The sequence below is a fragment of the Musca vetustissima genome, unplaced genomic scaffold (genome assembly GCF_032173495.1).
Source record: "Musca vetustissima isolate MV318-11 ecotype Yass unplaced genomic scaffold, APGP_CSIRO_Mvet_v1 utg8392, whole genome shotgun sequence".
Classification (NCBI taxonomy): Eukaryota; Metazoa; Arthropoda; class Insecta; order Diptera; family Muscidae; genus Musca; species Musca vetustissima.
Genome location: NW_026886187.1, coordinates 596,667 through 616,134, shown reverse-complemented (window position 1 = coordinate 616,134; position 19,468 = coordinate 596,667). Strand labels below are relative to the sequence as shown.

Genomic DNA, 19,468 nt, shown 5'->3' with positions numbered 1-19,468 from the left:
TTTTGCATACTTGCTTTTGCCTATATACGTAAATTACTCAGGTTTTTTGTGGTACTTGTTTACTAGAGGCCAAAGTATTTTCTTTTAATTTAATTTTCAATTTGTTTTTTAAATTGCCATAGCATTTTTTCAAACATTATAGATTCAAACCCAATTTATTTTATTTCTAAGTGACTCAATTTAATTTTTTTTTTTTTGTAATTCAATTACTCAGTACTCAGGTCATTGTTTTTTGTGTTTAGTGTGTATGTATGTTTTTCTTGTTTATTCAAATAACTATTTTTTTCATTAAATACAAAAAAAGAATATTTTAACATAATTCAACTATAATGAAAAAAGTATATAGCCTTATAAAAAAAGCCATAAAATCTATATAGATTTCTCTTTTCAGGACTTCATTGCAAAATAAATATACAAATAGTAGTAATATGCCTTTGTTTCATTTCAAAACCACATTCAAATTATTTCTTATACGCCTTGGCGACTTTACTTTTAACACCCTTGAGGGCACCTTTACGGGCAGCCGTAACAATATTTTTAAATGTACCAGCATGTTTGGCGCGTTTCCTGAAAAACACAATAATATTTTTTTTTTAAATTTGTTGTTTAAAAAATCGATTTGAACCCACCTCTTATTCAGCGTATTCCTGCTCAATGGTATATAAGCATATGGATCTAATTTACCCTTCTTCTTCATATCACCCTTGGCCTTTTTGTGTGAGTACTCCGATCCAGTGTGTTGTGATTTTGAGGATTTACCAGATTTGGCGGAATAACCGGATTTCATGGATACAGCATCACTGCCGCCACCACCCGACAATGGCCTGTGAATACCCTTGCCACCGGCTGTGTAGCGTGAGGCAGATGTTTTACCCGAACGCATACTCATTGCATCGCCAGCCTTACGTTTGCGATTGGGTGCAGTGCCCAGTTCTTCTTCTGCAAAAAATGGGAATAAAAAATCGAATTATTTAAAAAAATCGATTTTTTTAAACAAACAACAATTTTTTTAATAAAAAATCGAATTTAAAAAAAATTATTTTTTACAAAAGCGATTTCTTTAGTATTTTGGGTTCTCATTGGGCGTTAAGTATTCCTAAAAAAATTATAAAAATCGAACCAAGTTTCATGGTGGCCCCCCATATAACGGATTCTTCAATTTTGGAGATTTTGGTTATATTTTTTAACGGATTTTGGCTGTATTATGGGTTCTCATTGGGTGTAAAATGTTTCCACTAAAAATTACAAATATCGGTCCACGTTATGCGGTATCTCGAAGTTTGCAGATTTTGGTTAAACCGAAACGTAGTAGATTTTCTACTCAACGAGACCCGAAAATACCAAATTACAGCCAATTCGACTGAAAAACGTAACCAAAATACCGAAAATCGGGGGTATCCTTATATGGGGGCTATATCAAAACGTGAACCGATATTGATAATTTTTAGTATGCAGATTTGCTATCCAATGAGAACCCAGAATACCAAATTATTGACAGTTCGGTTGAAAAACGTGTCTAAAAACCTCCAAATAACGAAAACCGGGGGTATCGTTATATGGGACCTAACCCAAAATGTTGGGCCAATGTTGATAATTTTAGGTAGGAAGATTTGCTAGCCAATGGGAACTCAAAATACCGAATTGCAGTCAATACGACTGAAAAAAGTGTTTTAAAATTTCCTAATACCGAAAATCGGGGGTACCGTTATATGAGGGCTAACCCTAAATTTAGGCCAATGTTGATAATTTTTGATAGGAAGATTTGCTACTCAATCAACGAGAACCCAAATTTCCAAATTACAGCCAATTCGACTGAAAAACGTGCCCAAAATACCGAAAATCGGGGGTACATTTATATGGGGGTTATACCAAAACTGGAGTCAATATTTATAATACTGGGTAGGAAGATTGGATAACAATCCAATGAGAACCCAGAATATCAAATTATAGTCAATTTGGTTGAAAAACGTGTCAGAAAACCTCCAAATAACGAAAACCGGGAGTATCGTTATATGGGGCCTAACCCTAAATTTTGGCAAATGTTGATAATTTTTAGTAGGAAGATTTGCTACCCAAATAGAACCCAAAATACCAAATTGCAGCCAATTCGATTGAAAAACTTGTCTTAAAAACTCCAAACACCGAAAATAGGGGATACCGTTATATGGGGCCTAATCCTAAATTTTGGCAAATGTTTATAATTTTTGGTCAATTTTTATATTTTTTGGGAAGAAATTATCAAATTAGAGCCAATTTGGTTAGAAAACTTCTCTGAAATTTTCAAAATTCCGAATATTGGATGTACCGTTATATGAGGGCTATACCAAAATGTGGACCGATATAGCTCATTTTCAATACCATACATCTATTGTAATATATGGGCAAATATTAAAAGCTCTATGTTAAATATTGCGATATTTTTCAATACCAAACATCCTAGGTGATGTGGTAACGTATCGTAACGTATTTTCCATTTAACTCACCATCACTGGAATCTTCTTCCATGCCACGTTTTACCGCTGTCTTTGAGCCATCCATTTCATCATCCATGTCATCATCATCACTATCATCATCGGAATCACTGTCACCGCCAGCACCACGTAAGGCTTTGTCATCGATAATAAGGCGGCCATCTTCGGCGACCTTAAAGCCACGATTGGGATCTTTGGATTTTGTTCTGCTACCAGATTTCTCCGAGGCAACTGAGGGGCGGTTGGCTATACAAAAAATAAATAATTAATATGTGTATATGTACGTATATATTTATATATATGTATATATGTATATATATATATGGTCATATATATATGTATATATATGTATATATAAATACATATTATTCTGATATATATATATATATATATATATATGTATATATGGGTGCTATACAAAAAATAAATAATAAATTAATTAAATATACAATAACAAAAGTTCGTCTTGAACCTACTTAAAACATTTCCAATTGATTTTATATCTGCCAAATCCACAATATCCTCAGGATCTTCACGTATATAGGTGTCGCGATCTTTTTTCGATTTCGATTTATCATGGGCGGGTGTGTCATCTTCATCCATATCTTCGGGTAAATCAGAATCAGAGTCAGCCAAAATGTCATCAATTCTGTAGAATGAAAAACAAAAATAATTAATAAAAATATTCTATTCCAAGAGGGGGAAACCTACGTAACACTCTTCTTCTCCAGACCACTGACAAACTCTTCTTCCGAAGCCTCATCATCACTGTCTTTGCCAGCCTCTTCGGATTGTTTCTTACGATTATCACGTCTCAGCTGCTTGCGAATCTTTCTGAGGCGACGATGTGTCACCTCATCATCACCGGGTACAAATTTAATTAAATCTTCCGCGGTAAATCGTTTGCAGAGTTTCTTCAACAAATAACCGATTTGTATGCGACAATAACGTTTGGTATCCTTGACCATGGCCGAAAGAGATTTCATCTGTAAAGGAATTATGGGGAATTTAATTAAAAAAAATCTCATTTTATTTCAATAATAGACTTACAATTGTCTCCAAATGATTGGCCACCAATGGTGTGGGCATAACCTTAATGAATGTGATGAGGAAAGCCACTGAGGCCTCTGCCTGAGATCTGGATTTTTGTACCAAAAATACCGCAATCTGTTCCATAATAAATTCCAATGTACTAACAGTTAAATGTTTGCCATGTGTTGCCAATACTGTACGGAATGCCAATATGGTATTGGTGATTAGCGATTCATCGCCAGCAAAGCCAGCAGTTAAGATATCTACAAAATCATTGAGTTTTTCTGCCTCCTGATAGAGATTTAAAATAAGTTTAAGAATTTCTTCTGAAACATTTTCTTTGCGTGTTGAAAATTCTTTGTAATTGAGTATGGCTTCGGGCAGGGTCTTGGTGACAATTTTATCGCTATAGGTGAGACCTTTACGGGTTTCAATGAGGATTTTCAGGCACCTGGAAAAAATGAAAATAATAAAAATGAAATCTTTATCATCGACCTGAAATTTTTTGTTATTAAAAATCTTACTTCAAACGTGCTGCCTGACACACAGCACAACTGGTGGTAAAGGCCTCAATGAGTACCTTCTGCAAGGGTACCAAATTTTTCCTTGTGAATTTTTGACATGAAGCAGCCTCTGAGGTGAGAATATCACGCAATAACCTAGAGAATTGAATGAGAAAAATGAATACAACTTAACATTGAATTTCAATCTGAAATCTTACTCATAGGTCTTGCGTTGTTGCTTCTTCAGTTTCTGTTCATCCTTGGTAACCAATTTGGATTTTTCAGCTTTCATTAGCACTGGGACAATATAGCTCTCAAAGAATTCACGTATCACTTCACAGGTTTGGAATAGAACCAAGGCGGCTGTTATATCAAAAATCGAATCATATTCAAATGTTCCCACTGAGGTGTGGCTTGCAATTGTTTATAGGCTGTTTCATAGAGTTCTTTGAGCATATCACCAGGGGTTTTGGTCAAATAGAGCTGAAAAGGATCGAAGAAAAATATTAATTTAGCTTTTAAAAATTAATTTGGGTGGACCTACCTTAATAACTTCCAATGATTTCTTACGCAAGTCCTGTTCATAGGTACCATTCGGCTTCTGTGTATAGATATTAAAGAGTCGTGGCAAAAAGTTTTTGGCATATTTTCCCAAGAGCTCATGGACCACTGTTTGTTCCTCATTTTGTATCAGCTCAATGAGACCATCAAATATTGGAGCCCTAAATTCAGGATTATTATCCAATGCATTACCCAATGTGGGGGCGATCAGTCTAAAGTTTTCTGGATCTCTGGGTACACGACAAAAACCAGGAAACAGACCCCATAATTGGCAACACAACAATTCATAGGTATGGGCCATGGGTACATCTTTTTCTTCGGCAAATTTATGCCATTTGACATTGCAGTCCAAGGCCAAGGCTAAAATAACTTCTTTAAAAAATTTAAATGTAGCTCCTGTGGCACCCTCGCGCAATAATGGCAAAAGCCATGACTTTTCCAATACCACATCACCCTTGGCATTGGTTAGGGGTATGGATTTTAAAACATGCTCCGGACCCATTGATTTAATGGCCGCAATAATGCTGTGTTCAATTTGTATACGCAATGCACTTTGGGTATCATAACGTTTGGCCAACTCCACCAGGGATGGGGATAATTCTTTGCTGAAATATTTTCCGCACACCTCAAAGATTATGGAGAAGGTCAGCACCACATATTTGGCAACTTCACCAAAGGGAGCACTCAGTACTTTGTGCACGGAGGCAATGATTTTCGTGATGGCCACTCGGTAAATGTTGGCCAATTCTTCTGTCTCACAGGCAGGCTTGACACATTCATACAGCAGCTCCTTAATGGCATTTGAGACACCATTAATTATTTCACTTCGATCCGAAAGCCAGAGATCGCCACTTAAAATCTCCACCAGGCGGGGTAAAGCATTAACACACAAATTCAAATCCAATTGGGCCAAATGAACATGACCCTCCTTGAGTACGGTAATCCAGGCAAGAGTTTGCCTAAAATCGGAACGATCGGGACGATATTCATGTATGGCTGCCAGTAGTTTGGCACACATGACACCATTCAAATTTGTGGTGCGTGAAAGGAAGAGGGCGTGTAAAGTCTGAAGGCAATTTGTGCGTACCAAAATATTAGATGCCGTCATAATCGATAGCAGATGTTCGCAGACATTACGAATATCATCGGTTTTAAAACCGCTAATGGTTTCTTTTAACAGTGACAGGGTATGCAAAACTGTGGTTTGTTGTTGGGCCAAAACTTCCGGCTTAAATTGATTGAGACAGAATTTGGTTACACGATTACTGGCTGGATGGGCTTTAATTTGTGGCTGTTCGGGTTGGGTTTCGGGTTCGCCATCTTCTGCCTCATCATCTTTGGGTTTGGGTGGTAACATAAATGAACTGCCATGTATAATGGAGACAATGGCATGTTGGGCTGCTTTGCGGATCTAATGAGAAATAATGGGTTTATTTTTAAATAACAAAAAATTAATATTTGTTGACCCACCTTTGGCTTAGAATGTATGCAAAATGATAGTAAAGTATCAATATACTGCCAGGTGGAGGAATATGTCCAGGTCATGTAATCCTGGGCCCTTAGCAATACCGATAAGCAGCCAATTATCTACAAAACAAACAAAAATTAAATTGTAATAAATCCCATCCTCAATCCTCCTCCTAATCAACTTACATATTTCATTATATTCTGATTGGGTGAATCGATGAAACGCTGCATACACGACATCAGTGTCTGGGCAGTTTCACTGAAACGTTTTCTTAAAACAGCAGCCGGTACCGATTTGATCCCCATACCCAATAAAGAAATTCCCGCTATAATATCTTTATCCTCAGTACTGGCTTCAATTTGTTCCATCAACAAGAGGAAATATTCTGTTGATGATTCAGTGCCGCCACGTTCTTTAATGATTTCCGTGAGTGCGGTTAAAATAGCCAACATTTCTTTGTGTAAATCCGAAGAGGCCCGAAAGCCAATCAACAGTTTTTTAAAACTCATATTACTACAAGTACTGTAGTTGGAGGCAAATGTTTTAAATGTCTTAAAGGTGCCACCACCCTGTGACTCGGACATTAAGTCTTCATCTTCATCGGTTATGCTGAACGATTTCAAACTACCAGCAACATCATTAACTGTTGTCGTTTCGGCATTATAAGCCAAACGTTGTTCATGTTTTAACACGGCTTCCAATGTCAGAGAGTTGGGATTTTTCTCCTCCTCTTTGGGGGCTGAAAATAAATAAAAATGCATTTAATAATATATTTCAATCACTGAATAATTTTCCCCTACCCAAACTCAAATTTGGTTGAAAAAATCTCGACTTTGCCTTGAGACGATGTTTCATCTGCTCGGGATTTGAGGTGGACGAATGTCCTTTGCTCCAATTTTTCCCCTTGGAATGGCGCTTTAGTTTTGAACGAAATTTTCCCATTTTCTTTGTGATTATTTATTGAAAAACCGTTGAATTTCGATGTATAATTTCCTTGGAAGACGTTTTTTATTCTAATGAATGCAACAAACACGTGCGCACAGCACAACAAATCTTTTTTGACATATGCTTCTTCTTATTGGCTATTGTGAAGGCATTCACAGTGTGTTAATTGCAACATATGTATTTAAACCAGGGTTCACTAGATCGAAAATAGGTATATTTTCGTAAAAGTACATTGGTTGCAAATTTTTGAAGTATTTTTTAATTGAAAATATTATAATACAAAAATATTAGATAGAGCAACTCCCTTTAACATAATAATGGAAAAAATTCTTTATTGAAAATAATTAATTTATAAAAAAAATTATTAGAACTACTGCGTTTAAAATTTGTATAGAAAAATGTTAATAGTGCAAGATTTTTGCCCCTAGTCAGTTCCAAATAAATTTAAAATAATGTTCCACAGAGTTGAGGCAAAAAGTTGTTGCCATATTTTCCCAAGAGTTCATTGACCACATTCTGCTCCTCATTTTGAATTAATTCGATGAGACCATCAAATATGGGCGCCCTAAATTAAGGATTATTATTGAATGCTTTACCCAATGTAGGAGCAATCAATCTAAAGTTTTCTTGTAACTAGACCCGACAAAATAGACCCCATACATAATTGACAACACAACAATTCATAGGTATGCGCTATTTTGCAATCGAAGGCTAAACTTTGAAAATGTTAAAGGTAGCTCCAATACCACACCACCATTGGCATTGGATAAGGGGTATAGACTTTAAAATAAGCTCCGGACTCATTGACTTAATGGCTGCAATAATGCTATACTCTATTTGTATACGCAATGCACTTTGAGTATCATAACGGTTGGATAGGATAATTCTTTGCTGAAATATTTCCCGCACACCTCAAAGGTAGTGGAGAAGGTCAGCACCACATATTTGGCAAACTTCACCAAACTTCAGCCTTGACGTTCTCAGACTAAACCGCCACAATTCCAAGGTAGCAGACTTGGGGCTTACAACTCAACAAATAAATGTGTGTGTATTTTTGTAAATGAAGGGACTTTTTATTTCGCCTGCTCTGAACACTTTTGGAATGTTTCGGATTTCGGACACCCCACCCTCCAAAGATAAATGTCGTTAAGGTGCAATGTGTGTAGAGAAAGGGGTCATATTCATCATGCAGCACCTAATAAGAAAACGACCAGAAAAAGACATCGTTGATGGTCTAATTCGCAGCACCGGCACAATTTCTATATTCTTAGCACAGCTCAGACCAGGATTGTCTTAGTTCCTCTTGGACAAGAATTGATGTCTTGACACATTCCACATGCCCAGTATAGGACCAAAGACTCGTTACATAATTTACTGTTCAGCCAAGACTACTCATCTGTCTCCAAATTCCCTGTGGTTGATATAGTCAAAAAAAAAGTTCTTTATATTTATTATATTACCAACTGATTATTATCGAAAAGTGTTGTGTGTTCTTAATGTCGGTACACCCAATCATTCTTTAATGACAGTTTGGTTCAAATCGATAAAGAATCTGACAGTCCAAGCTGATAGTTTGTACTCGCCTTTATGAGCTTCCACTTTTAGGGTACGTTTAAATTTACGAAATCCACTCGATCTCAAATGTCAATTCCATAGCGTATACGTCAAATATAATTCACTGGATTTGTGAAAAGGATTAACGTGACGTATACGCAATGGAATTGATGTTTGAGATCGAGTGGATACACACTCATTTTTGATTGTCAGTTTTTGAATCTATTACTGACTGCCCAACAACCATGAATATTTCCGTAGCTGTATGAGGAATGACGGACATTAGAGCCAAACTATCAAAGAAGCTAAAATTGGGCAAGACTGTCATTCAAATAGTTAAAGTGTGTACACGGCTTAATGCGAGTTCACATTGTCTTATTTGATTGCCACTTTTTTATTTCTTACTGTCCACTAACCATGAATACGTCTGTGAGTTTCTGATAAATGACGGATAGTAATGGACGCATGATCAAACAAGCAAAATTTCGGTCCAAATTGTCATTAACAATTGACAACCCTACGCTCCTGTAATTCATTACAAAAAATTGCGCGCAACAATGTCAACGTCTGAATTCCCTCACTGTGGCGCACAATCGTCATTATCGACGACGTTATTACATGACCATGGCTCAACTCTGTACTGTGAACCAGTTGTTGAATGTGTCGTATCAATTGCAATTGCGTGAAGACAGGAATTTTCATATACAATGAGTTTTCAATAGAAACACAACAACAAAAGCAAATTGGACAACATAAGCATATTAAAACAATTAAATATTTTATAAATTTTATATTAACAAATGAATTCGGTGCAAGAGAACGTGTTACGGATTGACAATTAAATCGTTTACAAATTTCCAAAGGAATGTTAATATCGTCTGTCGTGTACGTTGTGTGTGCGCCTATTATTTTCACGTGTATGTATGAGTGTGTGTGCTTTTTTCTCGTTTTGATCGGACTGGCAGAAAAAACGAGGAGTAGCAGTAAAAAATACATTTCCTAGGTGGCATTCAAATGAATCCTACCAACTTCTAATAAAATTCCTTTGGCCAGGGAGGAAAATACGTTAGCCTTTCTCTCTACCACCCTCCCCCCATACCCTTACTCAATAATAACAATATGGAGATATTTTGTTGTTATTAATTTTGCTTCCCCCCCCTTTGTTTACCACTATTCCTCAATTCCATAGTAAATTATTTCCTATTAGATTTCTTTGTCGCTCTCGGGTGTTTAATTTATTTATTTTTATTTCCTTATTCCCCTTCTCTTCGTTATCCCTTAAATTTTGTATCCTTATTTTTAGTTATCGTTTATTTTGTAATTACTATTCCTCAATTATTATTTTTTGCCATTACTTTCGAAATTGTTTTGTTTAAATTTCTCTCGTTTTTCTTGTTGTTCTCTCTCTTTCTCTTTCCCCCTCCTTTTGTGTATAATTTTCATTACAAAAATATAAATAACAGTGTGAACGAAATACAAAAAGAAATATCAATCGGTTATTGTTACGAACAAGTTTGAAAGCAGAAAACAAGTCAATAATATAAATAAAGAAAAATAAAAATAACAAAAACACGGCATAGTGTTGCCATATTCATCAACTAACTAACAAACAACTACAAGAAGTGAATAGTGAGCGAGAATTTTTGACAAACAAAAAAATACCCAACAAAATCAGAGAGTACCAAATCGAGCAGGACTGAACAGAAAAAGTGTGCGTGCAACAGTTAGTTTATTTTCTTATCGAGTGCAATCAGACAGAATAAAGGACAGGAATTTAAATGCGAAATACAATGCTGTTGAAATTTACAAAAACCAGTAATGGTACTGGAGCTGGTTCCAGTTCGAACACCACAACATCCTCAATGGCTGGGACATATATTGTGCGAGGACCAGGTAAGTTTTATGGAAAGGAAAACAACAATTTTTCTTGTTCATGATTTTGTAAGTCTTCATTACAGCGAGTGTGAATCACAAGTGATGTGAGATGTTTGTTTGTTTTGTTCGATCATGTTGAAACCGGTTTAAATTGTGTTCTCGAATAAATCGTTGTAATTATTGATGATATAGGCAGAGATTAAAAAAGGTTATATTAACCGGTATGAATGTGAATGCACGTCATGAGACGGGCACATACATACATACCTTAGAAAGGATTTTTTAGAAAATAAATGTTAAACAATAGGTTTTTTTTTGGATTTTTTAAGGACCATTTTTTTGAAGACAGAGGCGTGGATTTTTTAAAGAATATTTTTTCAAGGACCATCCAACAGAGGCGTGGATTTTTTAAAGAATATTTTTTCAAGGACCATCCAACAGAGGCGTGGATTTTTTAAAGAATATTTTTTCAAGGACCATCCAACAGAGGCGTGGATTTTTTAAAGAATATTTTTTCAATCGACCATCCAACAAGGCGTGGATTTTTTAAAGAATATTTTTTCAATCGACCATCCATCCAAGGCGTGGATTTTTTAAAGAATATTTTTTCAAAGACCATCTATCCAAGGCGTGGATTTTTTAAAGAATATTTTTTCAAAGACCATCTATCCAAGGCGTGGATTTTTTAAAGAATATTTTTTCAAGGACCATCCAACAGAGGCGTGGATTTTTTAAAGAATATTTTTTCAAGGACCATCCACCAAGGCGTGGATTTTTTAAAGAATATTTGGAACAACTCTAGTTTAGTAAAAACGATCAGATTTTTCTGAAATTTTTTCCAGAGGTAGGTATTTTTACCCTAATTATGGGGATATCTTTTTTTCTTGGGGGACGTACCCGGTTACCCGGTTATTTGACCCGGAAGTTCGGGTACGGGTACCCGGTTATATCCGGTTCTACGGATCCGGTTTATATAATATGGGTATCATTTTAAAGGTTATAAAAATACCTTTCCATTGAGTGGTAATATGATAGGGTTATCTCAAACCATTTTGGAGATATATTCAAAAAACTTGGTTTTGGTCCCCGATTTTTTTGAAAAACTCCCTAAAAGTCGAACTTGGGTCCATTATAGTCCTTCTCCATCCCAGACTCAAATGATAGACCACGATTTGTCCTTTCCAAAATGGTGCGATATGTGGCTGTATCTATTGTGGATCAAAAGATATGGGCCTTAGAACCCTATAAAAACAAGGAAAATCTTTCCACATGACAGAAACTCCTTTTAAATAGCATGGTGTTTTTTGGGTGACCGGCCTTCGGCCGGGGATTTAAGACTTTCTCCTATGGACAGATGCCAACACCGGCTACGCAACAGAATCTCCTTCTAAATAGAATATTTTTTTGTGTAGCCGGCCTTCGGCCGGGGATTTAAGATTTTCTCCTATGGACAGATACCAACACCGGCTACGCGACAGAATCTCTTGTTAAATAGAATATTTTTTTTGGGTGACCGGCCTTCGGCCGGGGATTTAAGACTTTCTCCTATGGACAGATGGCAACACCGGCTACGCGACAGAATCTCCTTTTAATTAGAATAGTTTTGGTGGGTAGCCGGCCTTCGGCCGGGGATTTAAGACTTTCTCCTATGGACAGATACCAACACCGGCTACGCGACAGAATCTCTTGTTAAATAGAATATTTTTTTTGGGTGACCGGCCTCCGGCCGCGGGTTTAAGACTTTCTCCTATGAACAGATGCCAACACCGGCTACGCAGCAGAAACTCCTTCTGAATATTTTTTTGTGTAGCCGGCCTTCGGCCGGGGATTTCAGACTTTCTCCTATGGACAGATACCAACACCGGCTACGCGACAGAATTTCTTGTTAAATGGAATATTTTTTTGGGTGACCGGCCTTCGGCCGGGGATTTAAGACTTTCTCCTATGGACAGATGCCAACACCGGCTACGCAACAGAAACTCCTTCTAAATAGAATATTTTTTTGTGTAGCCGGCCTTCGGCCGGGGATTTAAAACTTTCTCCTATGGACAGATACCAACACCGGCTACGCGACAGAATTTTCTTGTTTTTGTAGGGTTCTAAGGCCCATATCTTTTGATCCACAACAGATAGAGCCAAATATCGCACCATTTTGGAAAGGGAAAATTGTGGTCTATCATTTTAGACTAGGTTGGAGAGCGATTATAATGGACCCAAGTTTGACTTTTAGGGAGTTTTTCAAAAAAATCGGGGACCAAAACCCAGTTTTTTGACTTTATCTCCAAAATGGTTTGAGATAACCCCATCATGTTACCACTCAATGGAAAGGTATTTTTATAACCTTTAAAATGATACCCATATTATATTAACCGGATCCGTAGAACCGGATATAACCGGGTACCCGTACCCGAACTTCCGGGTCAAATAACCGGGTAACCGGGTACGTCCCCCAAGAAAAAAAATATCCCCATAATTAGGGTAAAAATACCTACCTCTGGAAAAAATTTCAGAAAAATCTGATCGTTTTTACTAAACTAGAGTTAAGCCGAATATTTTTTCAAGGACCATCCAACAGAGGCGTGGATTTTTTAAAGAATATTTTTTCAATCGACCATCCAACAGAGGCGTGGATTTTTTAAAGAATATTTTTTCAAGGACCATCCAACAAGGCGTGGATTTTTTAAAGAATATTTTTTCAAGGACCATCCAACAGAGGCGTGGATTTTTTAAAGAATATTTTTTCAATCGACCATCCAACAAGGCGTGGATTGTTTAAAGAATATTTTTTCAAAGACCATCCATCCAAGGCGTGGATTTTTTAAAGAATATTTTTTCAAAGACCATCCATCCAAGGCGTGGATTTTTTAAAGAATATTTTTTAAAGACCATCCATCCAAGGCGTGGATTTTTTAAAGAATATTTTTTCCCAAGACCATCCATCCAAGGCGTGGATTTTTTAAAGAATATTTTTTCCCAAGACCATCCATCCAAGGCGTGGATTTTTTAAAGAATATTTTTTCAAAGACCATCTATCCAAGGCGTGGATTTTTTAAAGAATATTTTTTCAAAGACCATCTATCCAAGGCGTGGATTTTTTAAAGAATATTTTTTCAAAGACCATCTATCCAAGGCGTGGATTTTTTAAAGAATATTTTTTCAAAGACCATCCATCCAAGGCGTGGATTTTTTAAAGAATATTTTTTCAAAGACCATCCATCCAAGGCGTGGATTTTTTAAAGAATATTTTTTCAAAGACCATCCATCCAAGGCGTGGATTTTTTAAAGAATATTTTTTCAAAGACCATCTATCCAAGGCGTGGATTTTTTAAAGAATATTTTTTCAAAGACCATCTATCCAAGGCGTGGATTTTTTAAAGAATATTTTTTCAAAGACCATCTATCCAAGGCGTGGATTTTTTAAAGAATATTTTTTCAAAGACCATCCATCCAAGGCGTGGATTTTTTAAAGAATATTTTTTCAAAGACCATCTATCCAAGGCGTGGATTTTTTAAAGAATATTTTTTCAAAGACCATCTATCCAAGGCGTGGATTTTTTAAAGAATATTTTTTCAAAGACCATCTATCCAAGGCGTGGATTTTTTAAAGAATATTTTTTCAAAGACCATCTATCCAAGGCGTGGATTTTTTAAAGAATATTTTTTCAAAGACCATCTATCCAAGGCGTGGATTTTTTAAAGAATATTTTTTCAAAGACCATCTATCCAAGGCGTGGATTTTTTAAAGAATATTTTTTCAAAGACCATCTATCCAAGGCGTGGATTTTTTAAAGAATATTTTTTCAAAGACCATCTATCCAAGGCGTGGATTTTTTAAAGAATATTTTTTCAAAGACCATCTATCCAAGGCGTGGATTTTTTAAAGAATATTTTTTCAAAGACCATCTATCCAAGGCGTGGATTTTTTAAAGAATATTTTTTCAAAGACCATCTATCCAAGGCGTGGATTTTTTAAAGAATATTTTTTCAAATACCATCTATCCAAGGCGTGGATTTTTTAAAGAATATTTTTTCAAAGACCATCTATCCAAGGCGTGGATTTTTTAAAGAATATTTTTTCAAAGACCATCTATCCAAGGCGTGGATTTTTTAAAGAATATTTTTTCAAAGACGCTTCTGATATTAAAGAAAAACCAAAAAATTTTGAAATCATTTATATACCCAAAATATTTTTACTACAATATTTCGCCTAATTTAACTTTCATTCAATTTCATTAAATTCTAAGGATTCACTCATATTTCATTAACGGCCACTGCAAACCAAAGCAAACATACTCATTCGTTTTACTTGAAATTGCCCATCCCTTTAGTTTCCTCCAACGAACCCTTACACCCAATCTCTGAAACACATGACGAATCTCTTCGAAGGACAAAACTTTAATTATACCCCTTCATTTTGAATATCATTAGGATCATTTAAGTGTTCAAAGTTTTTGATAGACCAAGAAAAAAATATATTTCAATTTCATATTTCGAAGTCGAATAGTCGATTTTTTTTCAGGTAAAAATAGGAATTTTTTTAAAAATATAACATTTTCGAAGACCTTTCGAAGTGAGTATTTTTTTAAGAATTTTTATTTCGAAAGCTGTTAGAGCATGAATTAAAAAATTCTATTAAAAAGCATTGCCTACTTTTAGGCGAATGCGAATATTCTAAATAAAATTCTACTCTACTAAATAATTTAAAATAAAAAATTATTATTTTTAAGAAAAACCACAAATCTCAGTAAATGTGTTTCAAAAAATCTTACGCGCTTTGGAAGCCTCAAGATTTGCCGCAATTAAAATTCAATCACACCATCGAAATATGTAAATTATCTACAACACTTTTGTGTGGTTTTTGGATGTCACTCTAAAAATAAATTTCAATATTTACGATTTGTATCGTCGTCGACGTCGTCGTCGATATGATGATGATGATGCACATTCGGTTAACCGTACATACTACTCGTACATCATTTATGGCTAATTGAAATGAATCGACGACGAAGTGGACATTAATTAGAATTTAGTTGTGGTTTTTTCTGTATCTGTTTTTTGTCATTAAATTTAGTTGAGGGAAGAAGTGAAAATAATGAAGAGGAGGGATTGAAAGGAGGATGAAGATAAATTGATTTCTTTATGCCGACTTTCGCTTTTACTCCAGTTGTGTGTTCAGTGATACCTACTTCCTAGGATTTCCTTAATTTCTATAATGCCTGTCCCCGAAAAATAAACAAACAAATGGAGAATAATTAGTTAAAGTTTTGTCCTTCGTCATGTCGTTCAATTTCAAGGAAATGCGTTGTTCATGTCTATTTTAGTTTTGTTGGTGTTTCATCGAAATGAGTGAATCCTTAGAAAATAATTAAATATATTCTTTAATAAATCCACGCCTTGTAAGGTCCTTAAAAAAATATTCTTTAATAAATCCACGCCTTGTAAGGTCCTTGAAAAAATATTCTTTAATAAATCCACGCCTTGTAAGGTCCTTGAAAAAATATTCTTTAATAAATCCACGCCTTGTAAGGTCCTTGAAAAAATATTCTTTAATAAATCCACGCCTTGTAATGGTCCTTGAAAAAATATTCTTTAAAAAATCCACGCCTTGTTGGATGGTCGATATTCTTTAAAAAATCCACGAAAAAAATATTCTTTAAAAAATCCACGCCTTCTTAGATGGTCGTTGAAAAAATATTCTTTAATAAATCCACGCTTTGTTGGATGGTCGATTGAAAAAATATTCTTTAAAAAATCCACGCCTTCTTAGATGGTCGTTGAAAAAATATTCTTTAATAAATCCACGCCTTGTTGGATGGTCGATTGAAAAAATATTCTTTAAAAAATCCACGCCTTCTTAGATGGTCGTTGAAAAAATATTCTTTAAAAAATCCACGCCTTGTTGGATGGTCCTTGAAAAAATATTCTTTTAAAAATCCACTTCTTGTTGTATGGTCGTTGAAAAAATATTCTTTAAAAAATCCACGCCTTGGATGGTCGATTGAAAAAATATTCTTTAAAAAATCCACGTCTTGTTGGATGGTCCTTGAAAATATTCTTTAATAAGTCCACGCTTTGTAAGGTCCTTAAAAAAGATTCTTTAATAAATCCACGCCTCAGTTGGCCCTTGAAAAAGAATCTTTAATAAATCCACGCCTCAGTTGGCCCTTGAAAAAGAATCTTTAATAAATCCACGCCTTGTAAGGTCCTTAAAAAAATTCTTTAAAAAATCCACGCCTTGTTGTCCTTGAAAAAATATTTTAAAATCTACGCCTTGTTGTCCTTGAAAAAATATTCTTTAATAAATCCACGCCTTGTTGGATGGTCGATTGAAAAAATATTCTTAATAAATCCACGCCTTGTTGGATGGTCCTTGAAAAAATATTCTTTAAAAAATCCACGCCTTGTTGGATGGTCCTTGAAAAAATATTCTTTAAAGAATTCATGCCTTTGGTTCTAAATAATATAGGCGCCTAATAGTATGCACCACTCAATAATTTATTTAAAAAAAATCTCTTAATTTTTCCATATGATTAATCTTTTTCTATGGAGATTTTTTTTTTCAAAATAATTTCTTTACAACAAATGTTTAATTCCTATAATTTTTTGTCTAAAATCCGCAAGTCATCGTTTACATGAATCACTTAATCGAAACTAATACATTATTCCAATGTCATTGTTTAGCGCAGTACAGACGCTAAAACCAGCCACTAACCATAACCACCCTCTCTTCCAGCTGGCCTGCCAAGCTTTTCAATCTCTCTTCTCGGTGTAATGGTTTTATTCCATGGGTCTCGTGACCGATTTAATTGACTGGTGGTCTTGCGATTACTGTACACCAGACTAGTCGGCAGATTTCCATAGAAAAACATTTTTTGCAACACAAAATATAAAAAATATCGAACTGTCAAATACCCCGCCAACATGACTGGGAGGTGGTAGGCAGGCGGCAGCAGGTGTATGTGGGGGGTAGCACACACGGCCATACAACAAATATTCCAGCATTTGTAATGACGTTATTTGCATTCTCAGCTTCATTGATAGCCAGTGTAAGTATCTCCCCAGGCCCCCTAGCCACCGATCTCCACTCTTAAATCTCTCTTTCTTCCTCCCCACTCCCCTTGCAAAAACGGGTTAATGCCGTTCATTCGAAGGCCGTTTGATTATTCAGAATTTATTTAATTTGTAAACTAAACGTTTAGTTAGATTTCTATTTTTTTCATTTTTATTAATCACGACATGCTGCTCGCTTGTCGACAGAGTTGCCATGAACGAGATGATTAACCATTTATTTTATTACCCTTCGTAATTGGATGGCGGGGGAAAATTATTATAATGCCCTTCCTATATGGTGACTAAGATCAGTTAGATTTAATTTTTTTTTAATTTTATTCAAATGTCTGGGGAAATTTCTTTATTTGCTATGGCGCCATTAGAAACTGATCGATCACTACCCGGAATTTTGTCTTTGTAATCGAACACAGAAACTTCCGTAGTTTTAGGAACTAAGATTAGTTGCGGATTTCGTAAGACTATTCTATAGGTACTTACATACCTCCCAAGGGGCTCCTATATTTCTGAGAAGGTTTTTTTTAAATAGCGCATTAATTTTTTAAAGAATATTTTTTCAATGACCCACCAGGGGCGTGGATTTTTTAAAGAATATTTTTTCAATGACCCACAGAGGCGTGGATTTTTTAAAGAATATTTTTTCAATGACCCACAGAGGCGTGGATTTTTTAAAGAATATTTTTTAAGGACCATTCAAGGCGTGGATTTTTTAAAGAATATTTTTTAAGGACCATTCAAGGCGTGGATTTTTTAAAGAATATTTTTTAAGGACCATTCAAGGCGTGGATTTTTTAAAGAATATTTTTTAAGGACCATTCAAGGCGTGGATTTTTTAAAGAATATTTTTTAAGGACCATTCAAGGCGTGGATTTTTTAAAGAATATTTTTTAAGGACCATTCAAGGCGTGGATTTTTTAAAGAATATTTTTTAAGGACCATTCAAGGCGTGGATTTTTTAAAGAATATTTTTTAAGGACCATTCAAGGCGTGGATTTTTTAAAGAATATTTTTTCAATGACACACAGAGACCATCCAAGGCGTGGATTTTTTAAAGAATATTTTTTCAATGACACACAGAGACCATCCAAGGCGTGGATTTTTTAAAGAATATTTTAGGCGTGGATTTTTTAAAGAATATTTTAGGCGTGGATTTTTTCAAAGACCATTCAAGGGGTGGATTTTTTCAAAGACCATTCAAGGCGTGGATTTATTCAAAGACCATTCAAGGCGTGGATTTTTTCAAAGTCCATGTTTTAAAGAATATTTTTCCGGAGACCAACAGAAAAGAGAATTTTTGAAGAATGTTTCTCTGGAGACCACCAGAAGAGAGGTGTTTTTTGTAGAAGACCACCAGAAGAGAGGTGTTTTTTGTAGAAGACCACCAGAAGAGAGAATTTTTAAAGAAAAATATTTCGCGCATTAATGGTGATTGAAAATCCTTCTGTAGGTTTCTAAAAAAGTTCTTTAAAAATTCTCGCTACTGATAGCCTCCCAAAAATATTCTTTAAAATATAAAAAAATATTCTTAAAAAAATATCCGCTTCTGTAGTTCTCTAAAAAAATCTTTTAAAAAATACAAGCCTCGGATTGTCTCCAAAAAAATATTCCTAAAAAATCCAGGCCTCTGATGGTCTCCAAAAAAATATTTTTAAAAAATCCAAGCCTCCGATTTTCTAAAAAAAAAAAATCTTCGCCTCTGTGGTATCCAAAAAATTATGGTCTCTTTAATATTTTCATTAAAAATCTGATGGTTCTCGAAAAAATATTTTTTTCTTTAAAAAAATTGATTCCTCAGTTGGTGTTAGATCAATCCTAACTTCCCTCACAATTTGAATTTATTTTTTAATTTGGAAACTAGTCGGTCGCTTACTTATCTCCTACTCTAGTCGGCATCACGCCACATTTATTTATCTACAAAAAAACTTCAATTCAATTGAAAAATAAAAACGCAAGGTTTACTTTATTTTGCAATCTCGTATTAATCTTGTGCC

General features: G+C 35.1%; 1 protein-coding gene across 1 annotated transcript; it reads right to left on the bottom strand.

Annotated features, from left to right (window-relative positions):
- Positions 1-461: 461 nt before the first annotated feature.
- LOC133333675 (RRP12-like protein) lies at positions 462-6,981 on the bottom strand. The gene is given in 13 exon segments (XM_061541963.1): positions 462-567; positions 630-939; positions 2,484-2,717; positions 2,948-3,120; positions 3,183-3,457; positions 3,522-3,954; positions 4,028-4,162; positions 4,225-4,415; positions 4,418-4,489; positions 4,551-5,978; positions 6,038-6,154; positions 6,221-6,774; positions 6,836-6,981. Coding segments are annotated over 13 exon segments (4,170 nt in total). The 5' UTR covers positions 6,978-6,981.
- Positions 6,982-19,468: the final 12,487 nt, after the last annotated feature.